The 25,848-nt window shown below is 35.9% G+C and overlaps 1 protein-coding gene and 1 pseudogene across 1 annotated transcript in view; both read right to left on the bottom strand.

The window, feature by feature from the left end:
• The window catches only part of LOC118854797 (ephrin type-A receptor 5), a 109,710-nt gene that overhangs the window by 33,136 nt on the left and 50,726 nt on the right, over positions 1-25,848 (bottom strand). Inside the window, exons 4-6 of the mRNA XM_036765041.1 lie at positions 15,226-15,293; positions 13,656-13,781; positions 12,366-12,551 (exon numbers count right to left, since the gene is read on the bottom strand). Coding sequence (XP_036620936.1) covers positions 12,366-12,551; positions 13,656-13,781; positions 15,226-15,293 — 380 coding nt within the window. The remainder of the gene's footprint in view (positions 1-12,365; positions 12,552-13,655; positions 13,782-15,225; positions 15,294-25,848) is intronic.
• On the bottom strand, positions 1,104-2,005 carry LOC118853423 (annotated as a pseudogene).

Here is a 25,848-nt window from a genome sequence, read left to right as displayed (position 1 = left end):
TTAGCCTGTAGGAGTTTATGCCACACAAGAAATGGGCCACACTCCCAACAGCCTAGCTCAGGATATTTATTAGACACAAGCCAAGTCACAGGAGACTAGGAAGGGTTGGGGGAGGACAAGCTGCCAGCCCTCTCCCAAACCACTGCCATGAATCAAGGTTTAGGATGTTGAGAGGACCAGAAGTCTCAAAACTGCCCCAAAATAGCTAGGAAGAGAACACTCTTTGCTCTCCCCATCTCTGTGTTTATTTGCTAGGGGATCAGAGCTGAATGAGAAAAGGTAGGGGGATCCCCCTCAGTCACAAGTTCAGGGGTGGGGTAGGAAGCTGAAAATAGCAGGAAAGGGAGGGGGGCACTTCAGGAAACAGTACTGTGGAACATTTAGAATAACATTTGGTTTCTCAGATTGGACCAGGAACAGAGGTATCTATTAATTTAGAAGAGCAGAACTCAGAGGATCCAAAAAAATATATGTGCACCTAGGGGAAAGGACACATGGCTGGCAAGGACCAAAAAGACTCTATTCTCACAAGGATATGCCAAGTGTCCCTTCTCCAGTTCCTACTCTGATTAGTGTTTCTGCTCTGAGGGATCAGACACCCAAGGATGGGTGTTCAGAGCCAAGGATCTCCCCTATCCCCATGCCCAGAGCTGGCACAGCACCCCGACTCCAAAGGGAATAGGGAACAAGGCACAAAAACCCTGGGAGTCAGAGGAGGAAGCATCAGTGCAGGTATAGACAACAGGTACACTCAATATTTGGGGGGGGGGGCAAGGGAACATAGTCCAAAAAGACCTTAAGCAGATAGAAATAGGTACATTCACTAGCAGCAGATAATGGAGGGTGGGAGGTGGAGTAAAAGACTTGATGAGATGAACAATAGGTCCCATTCCCAGAAACAACAGCCTCAATGGCTACAGAGGAAGCATGCTGGTGTGGAGTGGTCTTGGAATAAGAGCTGCAGAAGGAATTGGAATGGGGGCAGAAGACAAGTGGGACAGGCAGGCAGCTTCTCCACAGCTTCACCACACCTCCCAGTACCCGATGGCTCTGCTGACTTCAGGTGTTCACTCACAGTTGGGGAAGGGAAGGGAAGGGAAGGGAAGGGTGAAGAATTTCACATGATCAGACACTGCTCTCCACTGGCACTTGCAGAGCCTGACAGATTCAAGGTGTCAAGGTCAAAATTGAAGCCGGGGGTGTTTCCCCTGCAAGCTCCTTTGGGGGATGACCCAAATCCTGAAGCTGCTGCATGACATCTAGAACCATCTCAAAGCAGGCCTTCTGTGTGGCCTCACTGTATGCAGCTGTTTCTTTTTCAAACTGTTCACAAATCTTGCCCATTACATTGTGATGTTCCTGATATTTCTCAAATTGTTCTGGGGGCAGTGCTTCACGGTGGCTCTGCAACCACTGGGTATTTCTCTGTGATTTCTTTTAGTGATGGATATAGTACCTCCTTAGATAATAGGTTCTGCATAATGCTCTGCATAATGGGGAGTATATTGCCTTCTCCCTCCCCTTCTTCTATGCCCAGCCCCTCCATGGCCTTAGTCAACTCCTCTTCAGACATGCCAGAGTTCTGAAGGTCAGTGGCATTCTTTGCTAGTCCACTGAGTGTTTCCTTCAGGCAGGAAGCAAACTCTTGTTGGGATGTTGTATCACTGCCCACTCTCCCCACTGCCTCAGAGAGCTTCTGGAACTGCTCTACCAGGAGGGGCTCCTCCTCAGCCAGCTCCTTCATAGCCTTCTCAAACTCTGCAGTGGCTTGGCATGTTAGCTCATGGTCAAACAGTTCTTGGAACAATTCTTGGGAGGCGAAGAGGGCATTTTTAGCTGTGTCTGTAGGAGATCTCTTCTGGGAACCTGAAGCATCAGGGGCTGTGGTGATAGAAGGGGATGCTGGGGAGGGTTTGATTTTATTGAAATCATCAAGGGCACTTTCCAGAAGCTCGTCCATTTCCGGGCCGGTGCCCGATGCACTCTCTTCCTCCACTGCAACCATCTTGCTATCTTCGACTTCAATATTTTTATCCGCATTTTACAGAAGATAAAGTTGCGGTTGAGAGTTGGCCTGAGAAGTGATAAGAAGTCACCCAACATCTGTAAAGTAAATGCTTACTAAGATGTTTAATGACTGAATATGTATTAAAAACCACAGACAAGATCAGAATTCCTACTATCAAAGATCTGGTACTCTAAAAGTGAAGGCAACACTTAATAACTGCAGACATACAAGATAAATACAGATTAAATGAAAAGTAATCTCAGAGGGAATCCAATAGCTGAAAGGAGACTAGAAAGGCAAGAGATGATACAATGTCTAATTTAAACACAGTCTTGAGGAAATCCAGGAAAACCACTATGTAGAAATAAGAAGGAAAAGGATTTAAGGCATAGGGACCAACAACAACAGGTCATGGGATAATGAGACAGTGTCAGATGTGACAAACAGGCCAATGTAGTTAAGTGTAAGAAGCCTGGAAAGGGAGGGGAGGGAAGGGTCATATTGTAAATGCTTTTGAACACAAAATAGTCCTTTTATATTGGATCCTAGGTGAAACAGGAGTCCCCAAAGTTTATCAAATAAGGGCATCAGATTGGTCACATCAGTGCTTTACTAGAATCACTTTGATAGCTGAGTACAGGATGGATTGGAATGGGGGGGAAGACATGAAGTGTCATCAAGAAAGAGGTTATTGCAATCATCTGTATGTAAAGCAATGGCTATATCAGTAGTTTGATTGGAGATAAGACAATATCTGAGCAATTCTGTGAAGGTAGAAAGAATAAGGCTTGAGAGAGGATTGTATTGTGAGATGATTTTGTGTGAGAAGACAATGATAATTAGGCTGGGTGCTGGGTGATAGGAAGAAAGGAAGCATTACAATAATATTAAGAAAGTAAAAAAGAGTTTTTACTGTGTGTGTGTGTGTGTGTGTGTGTGTGTGTGTGTGTGCGCGTGTGTGTGAAGCTAATGAATTCTGTTCCTGGACACTTTGATTTGCCTAGAGAACATTCAGTTTTAAATATCCAAAGGCAACCGGTAATGTGAAATGAGAGGTCATGAGAAATTAGGATTGGATATATTGATAGGGGAATAATCTGCATAGAAAAGACGTCACTCAGGGGAGCTGATGAAATCACCAAATTAAATGTTATAGGGGGAAAAGGAAGTGGCTCCAAGACAGACCCTTGGATGACACATAAGAGGTCCATTATGGATAGCAGACATGCCCAGGAGTAATATCCAGCAAAAGAGATTGAGAAAGAGTACTTCCCATTGTAGGTGTCAAGGAAATCTAAAGTGAAGAAAGTATCCAGAAGAGGCTGATTGACAGTAGCAAAGCTGCAGACAAATCAAGATAAGGACTCAGAAAAGGCCATTATATTTGGCAATTAAAAGATCATATTTTTCCTTTTGGAGGGAGTAGTTTCAGTTGACTGATGAGATCAGAAGTTAGACTGCAAATGATTCAGAATGGAAGGGGAGGAGTTGTATAATAAACACACATATGCTCACATGCACATGTGTGTATGTATGTATTTATACATGTATATGTACACACAAAATATATACATACATATTTTTATATACAAATATACATATATGTTTGTGGATAGATAGATCAGTAGCTATCAAGGATGGTTGGATCAAGTGAGATTTTTTTTCTTTCTGTTTTTTAAGGTTGTGGGAGACATTAACATGTTAATTAGTAGGCTGGATAGATGAGATAAGATGAGAGATGACACTAAAGATTAATAGTGGGGATGGCAAAGTGAGGAATATTCTGGGAGAGATGGGGAAAAGGGTACAGGTATAATGTTTTACTTAGGTACTTAGGGGGAAAGAAAGGCCACCTCTTCATGAAAGAAATGGGTGAAGGAAGAGATATCGGGGGAATATGTCTGAATGATAGTAGATTTATATGAGAGAAGAAGGAGCTCTTAGAGAAGGACCTCACTTTTTTTTCCAGTGAAATATGAGGTAGGGTCCTTAGCTGAGAGGGTGGGGCCTATCTTTTGGCTACAAATCTAGTGTTCTTTTCACTGAATAACCATTTCCTTTGTTTTCAAACATCCTTGTAAAATTCAACTACAGTTTCATTTATTGATAGTCACTAATGACCTATAATCAATCACAGTAAAACCTGAATGTAACAAATAATCAGTTGATTACTTATTTGCAGTACTTACATGGTTCATGAATTTGCTGATGGGTTTTTCCTGAGGACTTTGGTCTGAGATCAGCATAGTTACAGTATTCAATTCCATTCTATCCCAATCCATTTCATAAACTTTTATTGCATATATAAAGAGACAGCTTAGCATAGTTTAGTGCTCACTGTCATTTAAATGAGGAAAATATGAGTTCAAATCCTTTTTCAGACATTTAATAAGTCTGCATCTCTTGGCAAGTCATTTTACCTCCCCAGACTTCAGTTTTTGGCAGGTGAAAAATGAGAGATTGGACTCTATGATCTCTAAAATACTTCTAAATTTAGGTCTATGATCCTATGACCTACTATGTACAAGGTATTGTCACCATATAAGCCAATAATTCTCATATAATACTCAATTATCTCAGAAAAGATGTGATTTATTTTTTCTTTAAAAATGAAAAAAATGTATGTTAATAATTTTTCTTCAATAACAATGGTAGATAAATACAATTAACAAAACATATTCTGGAATATCAATAAAATCACTATATTGACAAGCATGAATAACGTCCTAAATTTATAAGTCACAACTGGGTCAAATTTTTTAAACAGTCTATTGCACCTGAATGTGCCATCCCCTAGGGAATGGAAGGAGTTCTTCCTCAATTATGCTGTAAATAGTATTTTGCAAAGTATTTCCAGTCTCCTATTCAGTTTAAATTTAGCACAGCTCCATGCCTGACCTAATTTTAGATCAGGTAAATGTGGCCTAAGGCTCTTGCTTCCCCCTTTGGTCTTTGTTCTGATTATGAAAAATTTTACATCACCTCAGGTTTTGAAGATGAACTCAACATTTGGCAATTCTATGATTTGCAAGTATTGGCTCTGAATTTATTAACATAAAAACATCTAAGAAGAGCAGCCCCTTGGCTAATTTCCACAACAGGCAATACAAGGTAGAGCAGCTTATAAGAAACTCAGGGATGCAATGATGTTTTGATGGGAGAGAGGGCTGACTCACATATTTTTTTTCTTTTTTGCTATTTTCTGAATCTCATTGAATAGTAGAAGTTGGCAGTGCTGAGCATTTCATGAAAGTGCCTTGCATTGAAAATAAGCTATTTGAGTCAGGAGCTGTAGGTTTTTCGTCATCTGTCAACAAACCCCTGCAGACAGTATCTCTCTTTAGGATGTGCCAGGTTTAGCAACAGATCACAAAAGGATTTTGTGTTGGTAAGCAAAATAGGCTCCTTAGCACTTAGTTCAACAAGTGCCCTTGAATAGTTTGGCTTTTGTTCCCTTTGAGTAATTCATTTAGCCTTACTAGGTGCTAAGCCCCAGGCCCAAACAGCTATTACGTGTAAAACCTTAGTGGGTGTGGATGGGCAACTAAGGTGGGGCCCAAGGTGGGGCTAACTCCAGGGAGGTCCTAGTTTACATGTCTGGCAGAGCAGAGGCTCTTAGACCACATGGGTCTAAGTCCACCTCTTTGTGACAATTCTAGGTCACATGGGTGAGTCGCATGTGTGCCTCACCCCTGACACCAAAAAAGATATAAAAACCAGGGGTTGGCTGTCTGTTCTTTGGAGCTCTCTTACTCACAGCAGTGGTGGCGTGTGTGACTCTGGGCCAGCCCTTGTTCTGAGCTCCCGGGTTTAACCTAGATGTTGGTAACTATGAATCTGTGTTGGGTCTGTCTGTTGATGTTTGTAATTTGTTTGTATTTTGTTCTGAAGTTCAGGGTGCTGGCTTTCTACCCTGAATTAAGTGAATGCTGTCTGTATGCTGGATTAAAGTAAACTTGTCAACCCCTTCACCTTGCTTTCCTTAGTTAAAGCAGATCAAAAGAACGTGTGCTGTTGGCAGCTTTCTGGGTGCTAGCTGTGGGTGGATCTTACACCCCCACAGAAGCTGCTAGCCGGATTGTTGAAACAGATTTCTGAGTGAGGTCTCTTGTTTCTAGCACTTAAAGCAATGATATAGAAAAAGATGGAACATCCAGCCTCCCCACCCCAGCTTCAATCAGAGAAATCATAAGATTTAGTTGCACTTATGCCTCATTATCTGTGTGCTGCAGGTTGAGAATAATTGCTGAATAAATTAGCATCAGATCAGAAAGCATGAAATTAAGGACACAAATAAAGTGAGTTTCAACATGGTAAATTAAAAACAAGTTGCAGACTTCCTAAGTTGAGCATTAATAGCTTACCTTTGTGAAGGAAAAATATGATTTCAATTCACACAGAACAAGAAATAAAGACAAAGAGTCACCTTTAAGGCCAGTATTTTGGTTTTCCTATTAATGTTGTCATTGAGGGGTCATCCTCAGAGCAAGGTATTGGATTAAAAAAAAAATTAAGTGTAAACATTTTAAGAGTGATTTATCATCATCCCCTATAACATTTCCATTTTATGCTCTGGACCATAATTTACATATTTCAATTATAATTACATTTATGGATATAAAGAATACAGGGACTTTCAGTTTAATTCAAATACATTTATTAAACTTATACTTTTCTACTTCCGGGGTAAGATTGGAGGTTTAAATAAGACCCAGAACCTGACCTCATGGAGATTACACTTTGTAGGGGTTGCTGGGAGGGGGCGTGCTATGGTACATAAATAGGTAACTGCAATATAGAATTATAAGTGATGTTTTACATGTACAAAATACAATGCTACATAGGATGTAAAAGGTCTAATTTTGCTAGCTGGGTGTTCAGCGAAGACTACATAAAGGCTTGAGAATCTGAGCTGGTTTTCATATCATAAGTAAGAATTCTTCAGGAGAAGCATGAACATTCTAGCCATAGGGAACAATGATTAGTCACTGAATTCAATATCCAACTGTTTATTAGATGACTTCAATTCCTAAGATTTTTTTCTAATTCTTCTTTCCATTTTATTACAGATAGAACTTTTTGTTTTTATTTCCTGCACCTCTTTTAAGTAATCTTCCTTCCCTGCAGAACTAGTTTGCCCTTGAGTGACTTCAGGGTATACTGCCTTAGTGAGTCTCCTACAAGTAGTATTTTGGTCAGGTGAGTCATATTAGTCTTGAAGAAGTAAACAGGCATGATGGACAAAAGTCATGGTGGAAAAACTTACTTTTAATCAAGTACTGTTTTGTTACCTTGTTATATATCTCCAATGTTTCTCTTCCCTAATTACACTTTAGGAGAAAATCCTTTCTATGAAAAAACATTATATTAATATGAGAGTGTTAGTTAACATTAATTATGTTGTTCCTTGGAATCAGAGATAGAATTCCTGAGCCAGCATTAGAACAAATGTATTTTAGGTATAATTTCCAATTGTGGTGGTTAGTTTGCCTTTCTTTTTGTAATATCTCTTACTAACTTCATGTATCCCATGTAAAGAAATGTGAGGTACCTTTCAATTGAGCTAATGGTGGAGTGGATAGATTGCTGGCCCTAAAATAAGGAAGAGTTACATTCAGACTTGGCTTCAGACATCTACTAGTATGACCCTAGTGTAAGTCACTTAAACTCTGTCTGCCTCATTTTCTTCAGCTGGAAAACAGGGAAAATAACTCCCTGATGACTCCCCCACCCAAAATAGGACCTCTATTTGTAACAAATGAGTAAAGTCATGCAAAATGAATCAATACCTTGACCATGTCTGAAACTCTATGAGAATTCCACAACTCTGGTATACAACCTCTTCACTAGGAGGCAAAAGGCAGCTTATTGAGTCCTGGATACATAGTTTAGATAAAATATGCTTCTTGTTTTCATGGAACCAATGCTTTAGGAATAACATGAATACAAAAATTATGGTATGACATTATGTGGATACATGAATGTATTACAATATTGCTACACATAATGTAAGAAATGTAGGAATGAAAAATAACTTATTAAGCATTTACTTAATAAAAGATATTTTATGAGGTTAAAATGTGATGATAACTGCAAAGTGCTTAGCATAATGCCTAGCACAGGGGTGGGGAACCTGTGGCCTCAAGGATATATGTGGCCCTTCGATTGAATCAAACTTCCCGTAATGAATCCCTTTAATAAAAGGATTTGTTCTGTAAAACTTGGACTGTCAAAAGGCCACAGCCACATGTGGTCTCAAGGTCGCAGGCCCTAGCACACAGTAGGAAGCTAATAAATCAATAATTGTTCCCTTGTTGCCCTCTCTCTATTCCAGAATTGTCTCTGTTTAACTAGTTGATGCAGTGGTGAAAGTGGGGGAAGGACAAAAGTCACACTCTCAGCCTTGGCCTCATTAATGCTGTACTATAACCACTTGAATTAATTTGCATGCACTCAGCGGATGCTCAATAAATATTTGCTGAATTGAACTGAATAACATTTGCTGAGCATACACTGTGTGCAGTTCTCTTCTAGGTCATCTGAAGAGACCTAAAAGAAGTCTACACTCCAATTTGACCAAAAGGGGATCACAAATTTAATGATTGAGCCCCGTATTTCAAGTTTTCTCATAAATTGTGGTGAATGTAGTAGGAGACCTCAGAAAAGTGAAAAGGACACATCAACGTTTATGTTCCAAATCCATTGCATTGAATGTATCTTTGGATCAGGGCTTCTTAATCTTGCTTATGCCATGGACCCCTTTGGCAGTTAAACTCTGCCATGGAGGTATTTTCCAAATAGCTTGAAGATTTTGAGATAAAGAGCTTCAGTTTAGATTGCAGTTTGACCATTATGTGTATTGTCCCAGGCAAGTCACTTCCCCTGGGTTTTAGATTACTGCTCTGTAAAATGAAGGACTTTGACCACGTGACTTCAAAGCTCTCTTCCAAATTTGGATCTATGATCTTATCATCATAGGTGTAATGGCAAGCAGGGTGGGACTTTTTGCTGGTTTTTGTTTTGGAGTGCTAAGGCAATCAAGCACCTTTGAGTCTTGCCTTTGTTTCAATCAAGGTCTTTGATTGAATTGGGAGTCTTTGATGACCTGCTTAAGTCACAGGAAGGCCCCGGTCATATAGATTTGAATCCCATGATTGTGACACCCTCTGACCCTGAAGAATCATATATATCCTCAGAGGTTATCATTTTGCTTTGAGGCTCACTCACTGGAAGAGTGTCCTACGATTTGACCAGATAAGACTTTTGGGTATCCATGAAGGAGCCCCCTGGCTTTGAAAAACCCAGATGTTGGTGCTTCTCTCTCTGGTAACTATGTATGTGATGTCTCAGTCAGACAATTAGAAGCCTGTATGTTGATTAGTGTTATTTTGCTCTCTTTATATAATTTCTGCTTGTAATTTCTGTTTGTGTTTTCTCTGAAGTTCAGGGTGCTGGTTTTTCCCCTGAGCTAAGTGAATGAAATATTTATGTTTAATTAAAGTGAGATTGTTAACCCCTTAAAGTTGCTTTCCTTAGAAAAGCAGATCAAAGAAACTTTGCTAGCAGCCCTCCTGTGTGCTGGTGTTATTAGCCTCACACAGCCACAGCAGTGGCAAGTAACATTGCTGTTACAATAGGATGTGGACAGATCTAGGATTCTCTAGTGCACCTAAGATTCTTATTACACTGAAGCAAATACTAATGGGTTATTGTTTTTCTGTTGTTGCAGTTGTGTCCAACTCTCTGGGTTCTCACTTGGGGTTTCTTGGCAAACGCGATGGAGAAGTTTGCCATTTCCTTCTCCATCTCATTTTACAGATGTGGAAAGTCAGGCAAACAGGGTGAAATGATTTGCCCAGAGTCACAAGGCTTTTAAGTGTTTGATGCTAGATTTGAAATCAAGTCTTCTTAACACCAGGCCAGAAGCTCTATTCACTGCACCATGCAGCTAATGGGTAATCCTTCATTATCTCTTCTGAGCTATGTTACCCCAGTGATCTGAGAGGCAAAAATTATATGCTAAGGAGATATAGACAACTTAGAAGAGAGCAATATTGTTGTTCATGATAATTTTTCTTCCTCATTCTCCCTAACTTAGTGGAAGAGAATTAAGTTCTGGCCGTTAGCAACCAGAAATGATTTTTCTTCCCTTCCTTCTTCTTCTCTTTGGGAGAGTAATACCATTCTTTTTTAGTTTAGTGAGTAGATGGAAGTACTACCTACTTTGATTATTTTGTCCTTGAAATAGAAATTTTGAGGGGTCATACTAGCTCAGGGCTGAGAAAAGTAACTTGTGCTTCTGCTGTGGTAGGTTGCCCCCGGAGACATAGTAGAAGAGTTGAACTTGGACCCATAGCTAGAAAAGTAAATCAAAGACTATTGCATGGAGGGGACTGGGAAGTATGGGTGTAGAATCAAAATGGCTTGGGAGAAGTCAAAAGACCTATCCAACTCCACTATCATTGCTTGCTCTTTCTGCCTGTTTTAACATCAAATCCATGAGGGGTCTAACCCCTCAAGCCCTTATTTTAACTTTCTCATAACCTGGCAAGAGTAAGGGAAATACTATGCAACTGTCCCTCAAACACTGTAAGAGATAATGACAGGAAGAAATTTTAGAAAGATGATTGTCAAAAGTTTTTAGTAGCTTTCTTTGCAATATATCTACAGTCAATACACAATATGACTAAAGTATTGATTGCCTGCATAAAAATATATAGAATGATGGACTGAAACAACTTCCCAGACAATATGTTAAGGGTTCTGGAGTTTAGCTTTTAAAAAAAATAAATTTAATACGAAACAATGACAACAACAAGTATTTCTATACACACAGTAGACTATACAGAGAAGGGATACTATAAGAAACTGTAAATCTCTTTTATATCATTTGTTTTTTTTAAATATCTATAATAGATTTTAGATGTTACTTTCAAAAATGCCCTTCTTGTCTGTGGTTCCTTCTCTTCTGCTCATTTAAATAAAATGTTATAATGGCCCTCTTTTGTTTGTATCTTTGTTGGTAGCTCCTTTTCCTTTGCTTCCAATCATTCAAAACCAAGATAAAGAAAGAAAAAAAGAATAAAAACTTAGTCAATCATAACAAATCCAGGTGATCCTGTCTAGGCTTTTGTAAACCCTACAGGTTGGTGAAGTGGTTGACATGCAGAAATTGAGAATCTTTTATGCTTGTGCTCTAGAGATATTTTGATAGGATCACTGGACTGGTTGCTCGAGTATAACACCATTTGGTATAAAAATTACACATTATGATAATAGTTTGCATTTATGTAGCACTTTAAGTTTTGGAACGTACTTTACAAATATTACCTCATTTCATTCTCAAAATGACCCTTGGACATAGATAGTATTATTATTATCCCATTTACATATGAGGACACCAAGGTAGACAGAATAATAAATCCAGGGTGACACAGCTAGTAAGTATGTGAGGCAGAAGTTGAAATCAGATCTTCCTGATTCTAGAATCAATGCTTTATCCATGGTGTCATGTAACTTGCCTATTCCTCTCTGGTTAATTAATATTATAGGGTCACCCCTGGATTCCCACAGGCTTAAGGACATCACCATAGTAGCTGATGTGAACTGCTACATCTGATATTAAAGCACCTCAAAAATTAGCTAGGACACCAAATAAGTACCCATGTGGAACGTACCAGAGGCTCAGAAGTTTCAAAATAGATGGGAAGCACTGGATATAATTTTGTGGTCTCAAGACTACAAAAAAGCCTGAGCCCAAATTGAACAGGTTACTACTGATTTAAGGGAAATAATGAAGCCTGAGGGACATTTGTCACTGGAACATTTTCAGTCTTTTGAGTCTGTTGCTTTCCAGGGAGCTATTAAAATACCTCAAAGGAGAAAATGAAAGAAAGAAATACAGCTGACTATAAAGGGTTGCTTAAAGGTGGCATGGCACCTGTGGCTATGCCATTCATATTGGAACCATGTCCCTAGCCTTTGAGGATTGTATTTCATTAGGATAAAGGGATGTGGGACTAGGACAAAGATAACATTAACACCATTGCTGCTTCTTATCATTAGCTGATTAATATTTCTGTGAGGTTAGGTTATTATTGAATTTGCTAGTTCTTGCAATAGCCTTTAAAAGTTCACCTTTACTTAAAAGCAGAGCATATATACAGATAAGCTCGATTTGCCCAGAAGTCTTTTAAAATGGGAACACATCACTTCAAAGTTACTTAGCATTAGATAATATTAATGTCATCTAGACCTGTTTTTCTTCTCTACTAAAAGTCACAACCTGTCAGATAAAGTGAAAGAAAATAGGAGTTTAGTATTCAGAGAACATAATCACATACAAGTAGGTACATACTTTTGGTCACAACACCTTCCAAATGGATGATGTTGGGATGATCAAACTGCCCCATGATACTTGCTTCCCCTAGGAAATCTCTCCGTTGTTTCTCAGTATAACCCACTTTAAGGGTTTTGATAGCCACAGGAAATTCTCTTTTTCCTGGTAATTTTAGACGTCCACTGCAGACTTCACCAAATTCACCTGGTAATGAAGATGAAGGAGATGGTTAAAGCATTCATTTTGAGTCAAATGGCTCAAATTAGAGACAGGTGACCAACAGACTGTTAAAATTACTGGATTTTATTTTTATCTATTAGCTTTAGAAAGCCGTTCCAATTCTAGATCTATGAACCAGTAATCCTAGTTTTTTATTCCTCTGCTAAAAGCCTCTTCTGATGTTTCATCATAGCCTGTAACTGACTGAGGGTATTTTTGTTTTAAGTCCATCCAGTGAAAATGAAACTCATACTTACCTGGACATTTTCCAAATACTGGCTCAGTAATGGACCCTGTGTTTCAACTTTGCTTGATGAAAATGGAATAAGCTTCTTACCAATAGACTGACCACCAAGTTTATGGATTTTTTAATACTTAAACTGTGATCTATGTATAAATACCCACAAAGGAAAAAGTTTTTAATATAATGCATTATGTTAGTACTCACACTATGCAATATCTTACTGAATATAGATTTTAATCCTTGAGCTATAAAAGACAATAAAGAATACTCATAGGGAGAAAAATCTCCAGATGATGAAATTCAGAGAAAATAATAAAATGTAAAAGCCATGACCTTTTTCATTTTTATAACCCAGCTAACCTCGGTTAGAACTATTAACAAAAAACAATTTTGAACTAGTAGGTTTTCTTTCACCTGTCTCTTCTTCCTTTTTCCAAGTGGTGTTGATAGGGATTAGTGAAATGATTCAAAGAATATTGAAGGAGGGAGAATGATTGAAAAAACTGATAACAGCAACAACGAAAGTTGTTGACAAACTAGATAATCACAAGTTGGCATTACATGGCTAAGATATGCAAATTAATATTATGACAAAAACTGAGTCATGTACTTGGCTATTTTTTTTTAGCCCAAGAGACTGACATATGTTCATTTACATGAATATGTTATTGGGAAATAGAAAAGAAGTACATTGGAAAGTTTGATTGATTACTTTAAATTCGAGAAAATTAAATTTCACATTTTGAAAAACAATTTCTGTATTCTAGTGCATTGATGAACATAACATGTATGCGTTGATTTATAAATATAAGCCTAGATTTTATACTTAAATGTCATCATCATACCTGCTCCAATAACTCTTTCAATGGTAATGCATGAAGCTTCTATCTCCTTGGCAAATTCGTGGACAGCCTGATTAGGGTCCTCATAGGTATGTGGATCAATATAAGTTCTTACTCCTGGCAGTTTAACTGTAAAAATAAATTAACATCAAAATAGAAATGATAGTGGTAGATGATCATTAATATATGAAGTGCCAGGTCCCTTAAGTCCCAAGTAACCAAAAACTTGTCTTTTAAGTTATTTAAAAAACAGTACTGCCACAGCACAAGTTTTATTTTTAGGATCAAAAATATTAGCATGTGGGTGTGTATACGTATGCATATATGCATATATATGTGTGTATGTATACAAATACAAACATACATATACAAACATATAAAATTTCCTTCTTTCTCCTCCTTTTTCTTCTTCTTCTTCATCATCATCGCCACCACCATGGTCATCATCTCCTTCTCCTTCTCCTCCTCCCCCCTCTCTTTTCTATTTTTCTATCTTTGTTTTCTTAATTGCCTGAGACTCTAAGAAGTTAAAGGACTCAACAGGGTCACTTTGTCAGCATTTTTTAGAAGTTAGATTTAGGTCTTGACTGTAAGCCAAACTCTATACAAATGAATACACACACACACACACACACACACACACACACACACACACACACACACAGAGAGATACATAGAGAGATAGAGACATAGATCTCTATATCTATTTCTCTATCTATCTACACACCTCCTTTTGGGATGGGGGTGGAAGTTGGTAGGAGAAGGTAATTTTATCCAGGGGTTTGACAACAAAATAGAAGAGAAGTTTTAGTATTTCATTTAAAAACACAGTTACATATTGCCAAATCTGGGCATATACATAAAAATTGAAAGTGAGTCTTCCCTGGTGTTTATGCAAGGGGACATTTAGTAGAATCAGAAGCACCACATATTGTGCTTGGCATACACTTGTATGGTGGCTCAGCCCATTTTGAAAATTCTACACAGATCACATTTCATGAAGCAACACTGGCATAGTTTTAATGAACAGAGAGCATACATCCATTTTACATTTCTTTGTTAATTTACAATGCTTTAAATTTCTACAACCTTTTAAAATCATCCATGTCATATGAGACTAAGTGACCTGTTCCAGAAAATTCTTATCTAATAGAAGAGAACAGTGAAATAAGATCAGGAGGGGGAAAAGGCTTAATGAGGGAATACTGAAGGGTTTTTTTTAAATCTCATTTACACTCAATTTCCATAATTAATATGATAGATATTTTCTCCACTGAGTTTACATAAATTAGAATTGACTTAGAGACTTAGTTTGAAATATGACACTTTTCATACTATGTAAGAGGATTTTATTGAAATTCCTGCAGTGTTCAAAAGTTGTAACAGAGATGCTCAAACTCTACCAATTACTTTTCAATACCTAATCACCATGTACAATTACTCTATTCCTCATAGAAGATTTGATATTAAAAAACAGCAAACCTATACTTTGGTTAATTATATTTCTATACCTATCCAGAAATGGAAACTTAAGTGAGAGAGAACTGTGGGGAAATTTGTACAATGTGCTTACTGTGCCCATTATGAAAATGCATTTTTTCCTCTTCTGGGTCTTGTTTCGCTTTGCTGTAGCCACACCTCCTACAACAGAGTAAGCATAAATAAGTCACAGATGTCAATCTAATGAAGCAATTCATTTAGAATAAATAAGTACAGGAAAGAAAAAGAGAACTTAGATTGTTGCCCTTTGGAAAATGTATCAAACCTCACATTTATAGCACAATAAAAGAATAGTAAAATACTTTAATTGATTGAATACCACTCCTAACTCCCACCCATAACTTCTTTAAATACTTTACTGAAACAATCAAGATCATCTGACATGAGTTCCTTCATCTTTCATTCTCTCACTCTCAAGATATCTTCACTTTTTCTCTTATGCTTTCCTCCTATTTCAAAGGAAGATGTGACTCTTCTTTTCCATTCTAAGCCTTTCACCTTTCTTGAGTATTTCATCTTCCTCTTTCCTCTTAGAGAATGGTAAATCAACAAAATCTTCCATCTTGAATTACTAATCCTTCTCTCTACCAGTTCCTTCATGGCTTCCATATTCTAAAAAGGGAGGAGAAGACTTTTAACTTTACTGTCTGTTTCAGCTCCCATTTTATCTTCTATAATTGTACTTCTGGAAACCAATACCGTAAAGATCAAAAGAAACTTAGAGGTGACCAAATGCAACCAACATTCACTCTACTTCAATTACATACTCAATCAAGGCCCATTAGATGAAACTACAACTCAAATGTACTGAAGATTTTTTTAATGATATATACATGACCAAAACCCAGTTCAGAATTATTTCTCTAAAACAGTTTGGCCTGCTTTCCATAATGAAACTCTATCATAGTAACTATACATTACCAGTTCCTTCTTCCCCATCATTCCTTCACCCAACTTCTCATAAATTGAATTTTGCCCCTACTACTTTGTTTAAATTTCTCTAGAAAGTCACAGATCACATTTTTATTCCATATTCCATCTCAAATTCCCTCCTGCATTTGTCAATGTTGTTTCTCTCCCATGGGTATGCTGAAGTGAGCACAAAATGGCTTAAGAATCCATTTTTAAATTTTCCACGGGAGTATTTACATCTCAGAAAGTTGTTAGTAAACATTTACAAGAATACCTCTGCCCTCACTCTCTCCCTTTCTTGATTGGAAATTTTCTCCCTTTGCTTCCAAAACAAATCACATTCTAGTTCTTTTCTTTCCTGTATGAAGATTCTCTAATTCCTTTACTATCCCATATTTTTTTCCCAACCATTAGAGAAAGGTGAATACTCCCCAAAGTTTTGTCCTTAGGCCATTCTTCCTATATGTATATTCTTACTCTTTGTTCTCCTCTCCTCTCATCTCCTCTCTCTTTCATGCTACAGTGCTCACTGCTCTTAATCATTATGAAAACACATTGATCTCATGAGTCCTTTGATTAAAATTTTTTTCTGCCACCTAAATGCTTACTTAGCAATCTCCTGCCTAATACTTAAGATCCAATTTGTTTTGGCCCCCAACTGTATTTCCAGGTTTACTTCTCCCTATCTCCCTTTCAGGATTTTAGATTCTACCTATACTAAAACACTGTTCAATCCATAATTATATTTCTCATTGTTCTAATCTATACTATTCCATCCACAAAAGGCTCTGTCCTACCTCCTCTACTCATATATAACATGTTAAAATTCTACCCATTCAAGCATGTGCTACTAAATCCATGAAGTCTCCCTTTATCCTCTACAATGTATGCAGTTTTTCTCTATGCTGAAGTTCCCATAACATTTTGTAGCTTTCTTGCAACATTTATCACATTCTGCCTTGGTTCTGAGTTCTTTGTTTATGTCTCATTTCCCCCACTAGATCTTGGGCAGAAACCAAGTCTCATTTGTCTCTACAGTCACTTGCACAATACCTTGTGAAGCAGGTGCTAAATAATGTTTGCGGAATGAATGCATGAATTCATGAATGGATGATGTTTTTGGTTGTGTCCATACAATGATGAAAAATGTTTGGGGAAGGAAGGAGCACAGTTTGTCACACAAAGGTGAGGGTAATGATACCTAAGAACCATACCAACGTGACATTCAAACTACTGCTAGAAAAACAAAAATGTCTTTTCATTGTATTTTTATTTTAACATGCAAAAAACAACAAATATTTCACCAAATATATATTCTGAGATAATTATATGTTCTGACATAGAAAATAGCAGTCAATCTTTCATAGAGGATCAATCAACTGTTTTATCCTAATATTGGTTTAAAGACATCTATCTTGTATAGAATATGTCACAAAAATGGACTCAAAGAGAGTATTTATTGGTTTTATACTTTGTCCTTTAAAATACTATTGCATTATGATAATAAAGAGGACAAAGTATAATAGGGACAACTCTTTTAAAGCCTGTTATGCTATTAATTATAAAATTTAAGAGAGACATGATTATAGTAAATATGCCTTTTCTTATTAAAGGCTTAATTTTATATTAAACAAAGGTAAATTTTAATGATAGTACTGAGAAGACAAAGAAAATATCAGATTTTCAAGCTGAATTATATTAACTAATTCATATTACTTGATTAAATAGTAATTAAAATGAATAAACTACTCACTATGAGTAAACTAGGAGATTAGATAATTAATTCATTTTCTACTCCTTGGAGAGATTGTACACAAACAAAATCATAGATTTAGAGCTGGAAAAGACCTTGATAGGACTCTGGTTTCCTACAAGAGCTCATTCACATCCCACTGATATTGTAATTCAGTGAAGAATTAGATAAAATAGGAAAAAATATATATTTTATACTGAAATCATGCTATGGCTTATTAAGGCTGAGATTCAATATATTTTAATAAACTTCAATCTTAGTAACTTTTTATTTTATAAATAAGGAAAGTTAGGTCCATGGAAGACTCAAAGGTAGAAAGTGAGAGAGGCAAAGTTTGAACCAAAGACCCCTGTAGTGCCATACTGATACTGAGGGCTGTTTCAACTGTATTATCCATATTCTCAGTTAAAAATTTACTCTCTTTCTCTCATATATGTACATATACATACATACATACACCTATAGGTAGATATTTTTATATATGTGTGTAAATACATATGTATATACACATATTCACATACTGTGTCTACACATACACACATACCCATATATCCATATAAAAACATTTGACATGCTTTCTTATTTCCAGGTATTATTTAAAGGCACAAACCTAATACAAGGCATTCTTGAACAAACTATATAAATTTACATGATAAACACACTTGTGCATGTGCGCGTGCATGCACACACACAACCACACACACACGTCTTATAGTTTACCTTAGAAAACAAATATCCATTTCCCCCAAGAAACAGAATGTAAGGTTTCAAAACTATCCTGAAGTTATCTTTATCATTAAATGAGTCTAGTGAAAATTTAAATTGTATGCAAATTCCTCACATGAAAGTAGAAATAAAACTTTAAATCTCTTATAAAAATGATTTGGGAATACCTTTGTGCAGAGTGGATAACACATTATTACCTAGGGTGAGATTCAGAAGGGCAATAGAATCAAGTTATTTTTGACTATGGGCATCTCTGGAGTTCGATAACATATACGGCAGCATGTCACATTAACATATAAAATTAAGTTCTGAAACCCCCCAAAGCACCATTAAAACAAGCCTCAACAAGATATACCAAGTAAAACTGCAGCTGGCATGGACTTGCACTCAAATAGTGGTTCAGCATCACTAACAAAGCATTGCAGAAAACCTGTTCATTCAGTATTATCTTCTGTAACTGCTCCAGATGCATCATTTTAACCAATCAAATACACAATAAATATGCCACTCTTGGCATAAATTATGTCCCCTGCCTTCTGGAACATTTTTTTTTTCCTGAATGGAGAAGGAATATTTTATACATTTTACTTCACATTATATTTTTAATGTACTTTGAAAAATTATCCTAAAAATAACTAGTTCATTTGGAGTTTGAGGCTAAACATCCAAAATTGCTTTTCCATTGATTTTATCATTCAAAAGAATATCTTGTTTTTGGAAAGATAGCTGGAAAGGAGAAATTGTGTCATATATTATTTTGTCTTCAATGTGTTAAAAATAATAAGAATTTAAAAGGAATCAGTCTATGACACTCATCATTACTATAAAATGTTTATGAACAATTTAGAAGTCATCAAAGCGTTCATGATTGTTACATTATGGTCTGGTGATACTGGTTACATTAAAAGTCTTTTTAAGGGGTCTATGAATTTAAAACTTTGTTTATAATAATAGTATTACAATATTAATACATACTCAATATTTTAATTTCTAATATGATTATATATATGTATATATATATATATATATGTATATATATATGTATATGAAATCCAAATAAAAAAATTTTGGAGGGGATACTTATACATTTTAAGAGTGTAAAGGATCCTGAGACCAAAAGTTCGAGGACCACTCCTTCTACAACTTGACAATTCACCAAATATGTCGTGTGTGTGTGTGTGTAAAATGAGAGATATGAGAGAGACACATAGACAGAGAGAGAGAGAGAGAGAGAGAGAGAGAGAGAGAGAGAGAGAGAGAGAGAGAGATTGGTAATTTGCAATTTCTCATCTTACATGAAATAAAAAATAAAACAATGGCAAGATGTAGAACTCACAAGACTATTAAAAAGTGATGTTAATTCTTGGAATTAAATTTGAGATTTTGGGATAATATGATACCATTAGGTAGGACTAGTAATTTACTCAATGACATTAAAAGAGGGAATGAATGAGCAACAAGAATGAATTTAAGGTGAATTATTCTCCAAAGAGTAAAATTTTTCCTTTACATTTTTTTCAGATTATCTGGCCTGGGGCAGGTCCTCATTTTTATTTCTCTGAAAAATTCAGAAAATACATTGCTTGACATGGAAATAAGCACCTCTGTTTTAAATCTCTGTTTTACTGCTTTGCTACATAATACCCATTACCCTGTTTCACTTTAAAGAGAAAACATTCTAAAGGAAACTAATTTTCAGGAAATGGTGAAGCTTACATATTTCTCTTCTGGCAAAATGAGAACTCCGGGCAACTTTAGACTTTGGGAAAACCACATTAATAGGAATATACACACTCATGTTTTGACAGAATAATGGCTCCAGCCATTGCATAAAAGCATGGTTAAATACTTTTATTGCTAAAATTCTGAAGAGGATCAGTTACAGCTTTCTTGGAAATGGCTTGGCTCTTCAGGTTCAAGGATTTGCCATCACTGAACAAAGGAGGTTTTGAATTAGATATTGGCAGTCTTGACCACAAGAAATGAAGTCGCAAAAATATTTTTGATTAGCGGTGGCTATCAGAGGCATTAAAAGAATGCTCATTATACACATATATAACAAACACAGTAAACATGGGACTGAATTTTTATATTGCAATTACTTCCTTTATCAAAAGGCAGTAATCTGCTGGTTGACACAGTTAATAGGGATAGTCAGTTGCCTTGAAAGCAAATGTTAAGGATATGGGTCAGATTATTGTTATTTCCAAAATGAAGATACTAGTATCCCTGCTGATTCAAAAGGGATTTTGAGCTCCTAAGAGATAGAGTGAGGTACAACTACTATATGATGATTCTTCCATATGTCTAAAAGTACATAAAACCTTCTCTACTTGGAAATGTCTTTTTATTTGAATTAGGGAACAGTACAAAGAATAAGATAATCATTCCCCTATTCCAAACTGCTGAATATAATGGAGCATAAATCATTCACCAATGAAAAACATTGATCGATGTAAAGAGCAAAAAGAGAAGATACATGCTTTCATGTTGAAGAGATTACATATTATTTTCACATTTATACTTTCTAAATATCCTGTCATATAAAATTATTTTTTAAAAAATCTGAAATAATTCCCCCCAAACTATTTTTGGTAAATTTGGATTCTATGAATCAAGAATTTGTTTTAAGAATAGATAGGTATGAATTTGAAAGTAAAATGGTACAATGCATATAATCTCTTCTCTTGTCTTGGACTTTTAATATGGCAAAACCATTTATACTATATGATGAAAGTGAGACGAAAACACATCTCTGCAAACATTTGCCTAAGTATGTCTGCTGGCAAATTTATAATTATTATTAAAATATTTAATATAAGTTAGTTTTATTTTCATCACCTCAGTGGTAATTAAAATGTAATATAGCTTCTTTTTTTCTTTTAAAAGTCAGAAGTGTATTTTTGTTGTTGTTTCATTTAATATCTCATCAATTTTACAGGGTTACAACTATGTTAAATATTTCTGAAGTTTAAACATAATCTGTATAATAATTTTACCATAAAATGTAAATTTTCAGTGTTTTTATTTCATAATCACAAGATTTTTTTTAATACTTTAATGTTCTGCAAAACTGAAACAGTTAAAGTCAGCCCCAGCAGGGCCAGAATGCCCACAGAGCCGTGTCAGAGGTAGAATGTGGTTTTTGCCTTTTTTTTTCTTTTACCTGAGTTCAGGCATCATCTCCCCCACCATGGTGTAATATAGTTGCTGCCTGATTCCAAAGAAATAAAAAAGGCATGGTTTCAAAACAATGCATGGTTACATTTTCACAAAGTAATCCTTCATCTAAAATTTAATATTCTATTCACATCCAACAACTCTTCATATCTGCCTGCCACAAAACACTTTAAAATGAGAGTCTAGAATTATTACAAAGGGATGGCTTTAGTCTTTGTGCCTCCCAGGTTTCCCAACTGTATAAAGGGGGATAATATTCCCACCTACCTCTCAGGCAAACTTCTTTTGAGGATTAATGAGATAACATCTGCAAAAGGTTGGCCGAAAGAAAGATGCAATAGTTAAAACTGCTTATATCAAAATTCAGGAAATCTGGGCATTATTAAAAAATATGGAAAGATTATTAATAGAAACTACCATCTAACATAGTTTGTGTGTTTCAAAGTGCTTTATGATTCCTTTTTACAGTTGTTTTTTTGTTTAGAAGTCACAACACGAGACTAGAATCATTATCTTTGTTCATTGATGAAAAAGCTGAGTTACTGAAAAAAAATAATTTGACTTGTTTAAGGTCACAGAGTAAGTGAATGATCAGCCTCATTTGAAAACTGAATGCTTCTGAATTTCCAGGCTCATGTTCAGCACACTGAACTCCATTTCCCTTAGCACTTGAGCCTCTCTAAGGAAGCAGGAAAAGGCATGAAAACACAGAAACTAATGAGTCAAGGTAATAGGTCGACACATGCTGGAATTCAATGTAAGCATATTTCAAGTATGCCAAAAAAGGTAATTTAGGGAATATGGGATTTTCAAAAGCCCTTTTCTTTTTCAGTGTTCCAGCTACACATTTGCAGACTTAACATAAACAGGTTTTACTGATTATAAATATTATTATCTTTTCAGGAAAAGAGGTTTGCTGTATGAACATAGGAAAGTCTATTGTGTAAAAAAAGTTCACTACATTTAAAACAACATATCTGTGTTTTGATGTTTAAATCTTTGATTTAAGAATTGAACTAATAAGCTATACTCTCTCACTTGAATGAACAGAAATAAGAAACTAGTTTATTGTTAAAATGCACTTTCCAGTTTCCCAGTATGAATTTGCCAAATTTTAGGTGTTCCTCATGCTGAAAACAGTTATCATTTGTAAAGGTTACATTATTTTAAGTACCTTATTTTATCAGAAGAGAAAACTTATTTATCTCTCATAACAATTACATTATTCAAAACAAAATAAATAGATCTTATCAGAAGAGCAAATATTGTCTCTTCTAAATGATTTACTTATATCCTATGGAACAATGACAGCAATATGTTCAATATTCAAACGCAATGAACATCATCACCTTTAGGTGAAAATCCTTAGGTTAAACAGAAAAGCATGAAATATTGTAAGGTATAATCCTTGACATCATCAGTAATGGAGTGGTGAGCTGAAAGTGGGAGGTTTGGAGTAGATTGATGAGGTATATAATGTTAGTTTTTAATCACTATTATTTTGGATGGGATTGTGCCTAGTTCTGAGATAATAAAGTTCGGTTACACAGGAGAGACAAATTTTCATCAGATTACTGATAATTGGCACCAATGATGTTGGCAACAAAGTATACATTTTCATTTTTAAAAAGGACTACCTTTAAAATGTCAATTTATGGATATTCTGAAGAATTTGATTATTTAGTTCAATTCTTGGGTCCTATGTGGAGAGACCACACTGTCTTGAAGCTAACAGTCCAGAGCATCCCCTGCAGAAGTGGTCTGTATTCTTGCAAATTCATGAAAACAAATATTTACTATAAACTAGTACCTCCTTCTGCCTGTGTAGAACAAAAGGCACATATGCCCTTGAGGCCACAGGTTCCCTACTCCTGGATTAAGTCATACTTGAAACATACTTGAAAGACTGTTAAAAGTACAAAGTAAGCCAAAGAGGTAAAGTGTGGAGCCTAGAACAGAACATAATCCTAGATGGCTATGATAAGATCATTAAGCAAGAGCTGGATAAGATGATAGAGGTTATAAAGTCCATTTTCATGTGAGGAAACTGAGGCAAAAACAGATTAAGTGACCCAGGGTAACTCAGGAGGTGTCAGAGGCAAGACAGGATATGGACTCTGGTCTTCCTTATTCCAAATCCAATTTTTTTCATGTTTAAATGTATGTATCTTTCATAGCAAGCAGGTAAAATGTATGGATGTATGCATATTTATGTATATGTATAGATAAATATATCATTTTATGTAAATATATAAATACATCATTTATATAAATATATCATTTTAATTTTTTTTATTTTTGGTGAAGGAGAGAAAGAGGAGTTCTTACCAGCACCAACAAGTGAAAAATTCATAATTCATATCTTAAAATACCATGAAATCAATGGCCTATATTGCACTACTCCATACTACAGCTCTTAATAATGTGCTCTAGATCTTCATTCAGTGTGGAGTTAATGACAAAGACTTCTAAAAGTATCTCTTTAAGTGAACTATGTGGCATTTATAATGATCCAAGACAACACCTTAAATAGTGATTACATTACTACATAATAGAATTTTAAAAAGCAGCTTTTAATATTAATACTGCCTGCAAAACTCAGACAGAAATGCCATACCAACAGAGTCAGGAGAATGCTAAAATTTCATGTTCTCTCTATATATATTTCAATGAAAAATAACCAAGAGTTCTGGGTTAAGGATCTGTATATTTTTGACCATCTCCTTTTAGATTTAGCTAAACAGTTTCATTAAAGCTGAAAGAAAAAATGGAGATTGTTTATTCTAAATCTCTTAATTAAATAATTGATAATATTAATTAATAATAAGAATAATATCAACAGCAGCAACAGTAGCAGCATGAGACAGGAAGGGGTTTCTCTTTCATGGTCACACATTAAACAAATGGCAGAACTTGTACTATAAGTCAACTCTCAAAATCAATGCTTAGTCCCATGGAATGATTGGGCCTCTCTTCTTGCTTGACTCAATCCACTCAGCTTGGAATTCTTATCTGGGGCTGGAGTTTGATTGGCCTGTGAGTGACTACATATTAGACCAGGTTTCACAGCCAACCATCTAAGATGAATTTTGAAGCATACACATACAACTGTGTATACTGCACCCAGCTTATTTCTTCCTCTTGCTCTGGCAACGGTAAGTCAATGTAAAGTATCATTACCTCTGGAAATGGCATGACAAAGACTTTTCCATGGCTCTAATCACAATCCTTGTTTTAACATGAAGTGTAAAAACTAAAATTATAGGAATGGGACTCTCACCTTATTCACCAAGACAAACAAAATCATCTTCCTTCTAAGTTCTTAGGTTATCATTTTATAAAAACAAAAGAATTATTATTTTCAAAAGAATTAGGTATACTTAAATGTTAATGACAATGGCTCACATGCTTTAGTTTTCTCCCCCATAAGCTCCCAGAGGACAAGGACTGTATTCCATGTCTTTTTATCTATGGGACCTAGTAGAGTGCCTGATTTATATGTTTAATAATTGCATTTCATTCTTTTATCCATCACAATTCTGGATGCTGCTCTCTTAAGTTAGTCCTTACTAAGAACTGTGGAAATGAATCAATGTGCATTCAGGCCTCTCTTAATTAAGTTCATAGGACTATTTTCTGCATAAGGCCCTGAGTCCAGAGGATCTGGTGTGATTACCTCGGGTTGTTCAACTGAAAAAGCATTCTTCCCATGGTGACCTGGCAACAGCAGTACTAGAAGCAGTTTTCTTTTTTCCTTCTAGGTCCATCTGGAATCCATTTTTTTTTAGCCACACTGCACACAGATTCACCAGAATTACAATAGAAAGATGCAATCACTTTTTGTGGCATTGAAATTGTTGAGGCAGAGTCACCGGATATTTCTATACCTACTGCTATAACCCAGAATCAACCTAAAAATATACTTTCTCGGTGCTCACAAGATTATGTTGACTAAGAAGGGGAAGGTTTTATGTATGCTGGTAATCATTGTGGTAAAACTTTATTGTTCATATAATTTAAGTTCTTTTTTCTATTTAACCATTTTTAAGTTTCTATAGTTGCATTTCATAGTCCAAGGGTAGGATTTCATCCACAAAAGCTCTGTGACAATAAGATATCTTCACA

The sequence above is a fragment of the Trichosurus vulpecula genome, chromosome 6 (genome assembly GCF_011100635.1).
Source record: "Trichosurus vulpecula isolate mTriVul1 chromosome 6, mTriVul1.pri, whole genome shotgun sequence".
Classification (NCBI taxonomy): domain Eukaryota; kingdom Metazoa; phylum Chordata; class Mammalia; order Diprotodontia; family Phalangeridae; genus Trichosurus; species Trichosurus vulpecula.
This window is presented reverse-complemented; position numbering and strand designations above follow the sequence as displayed.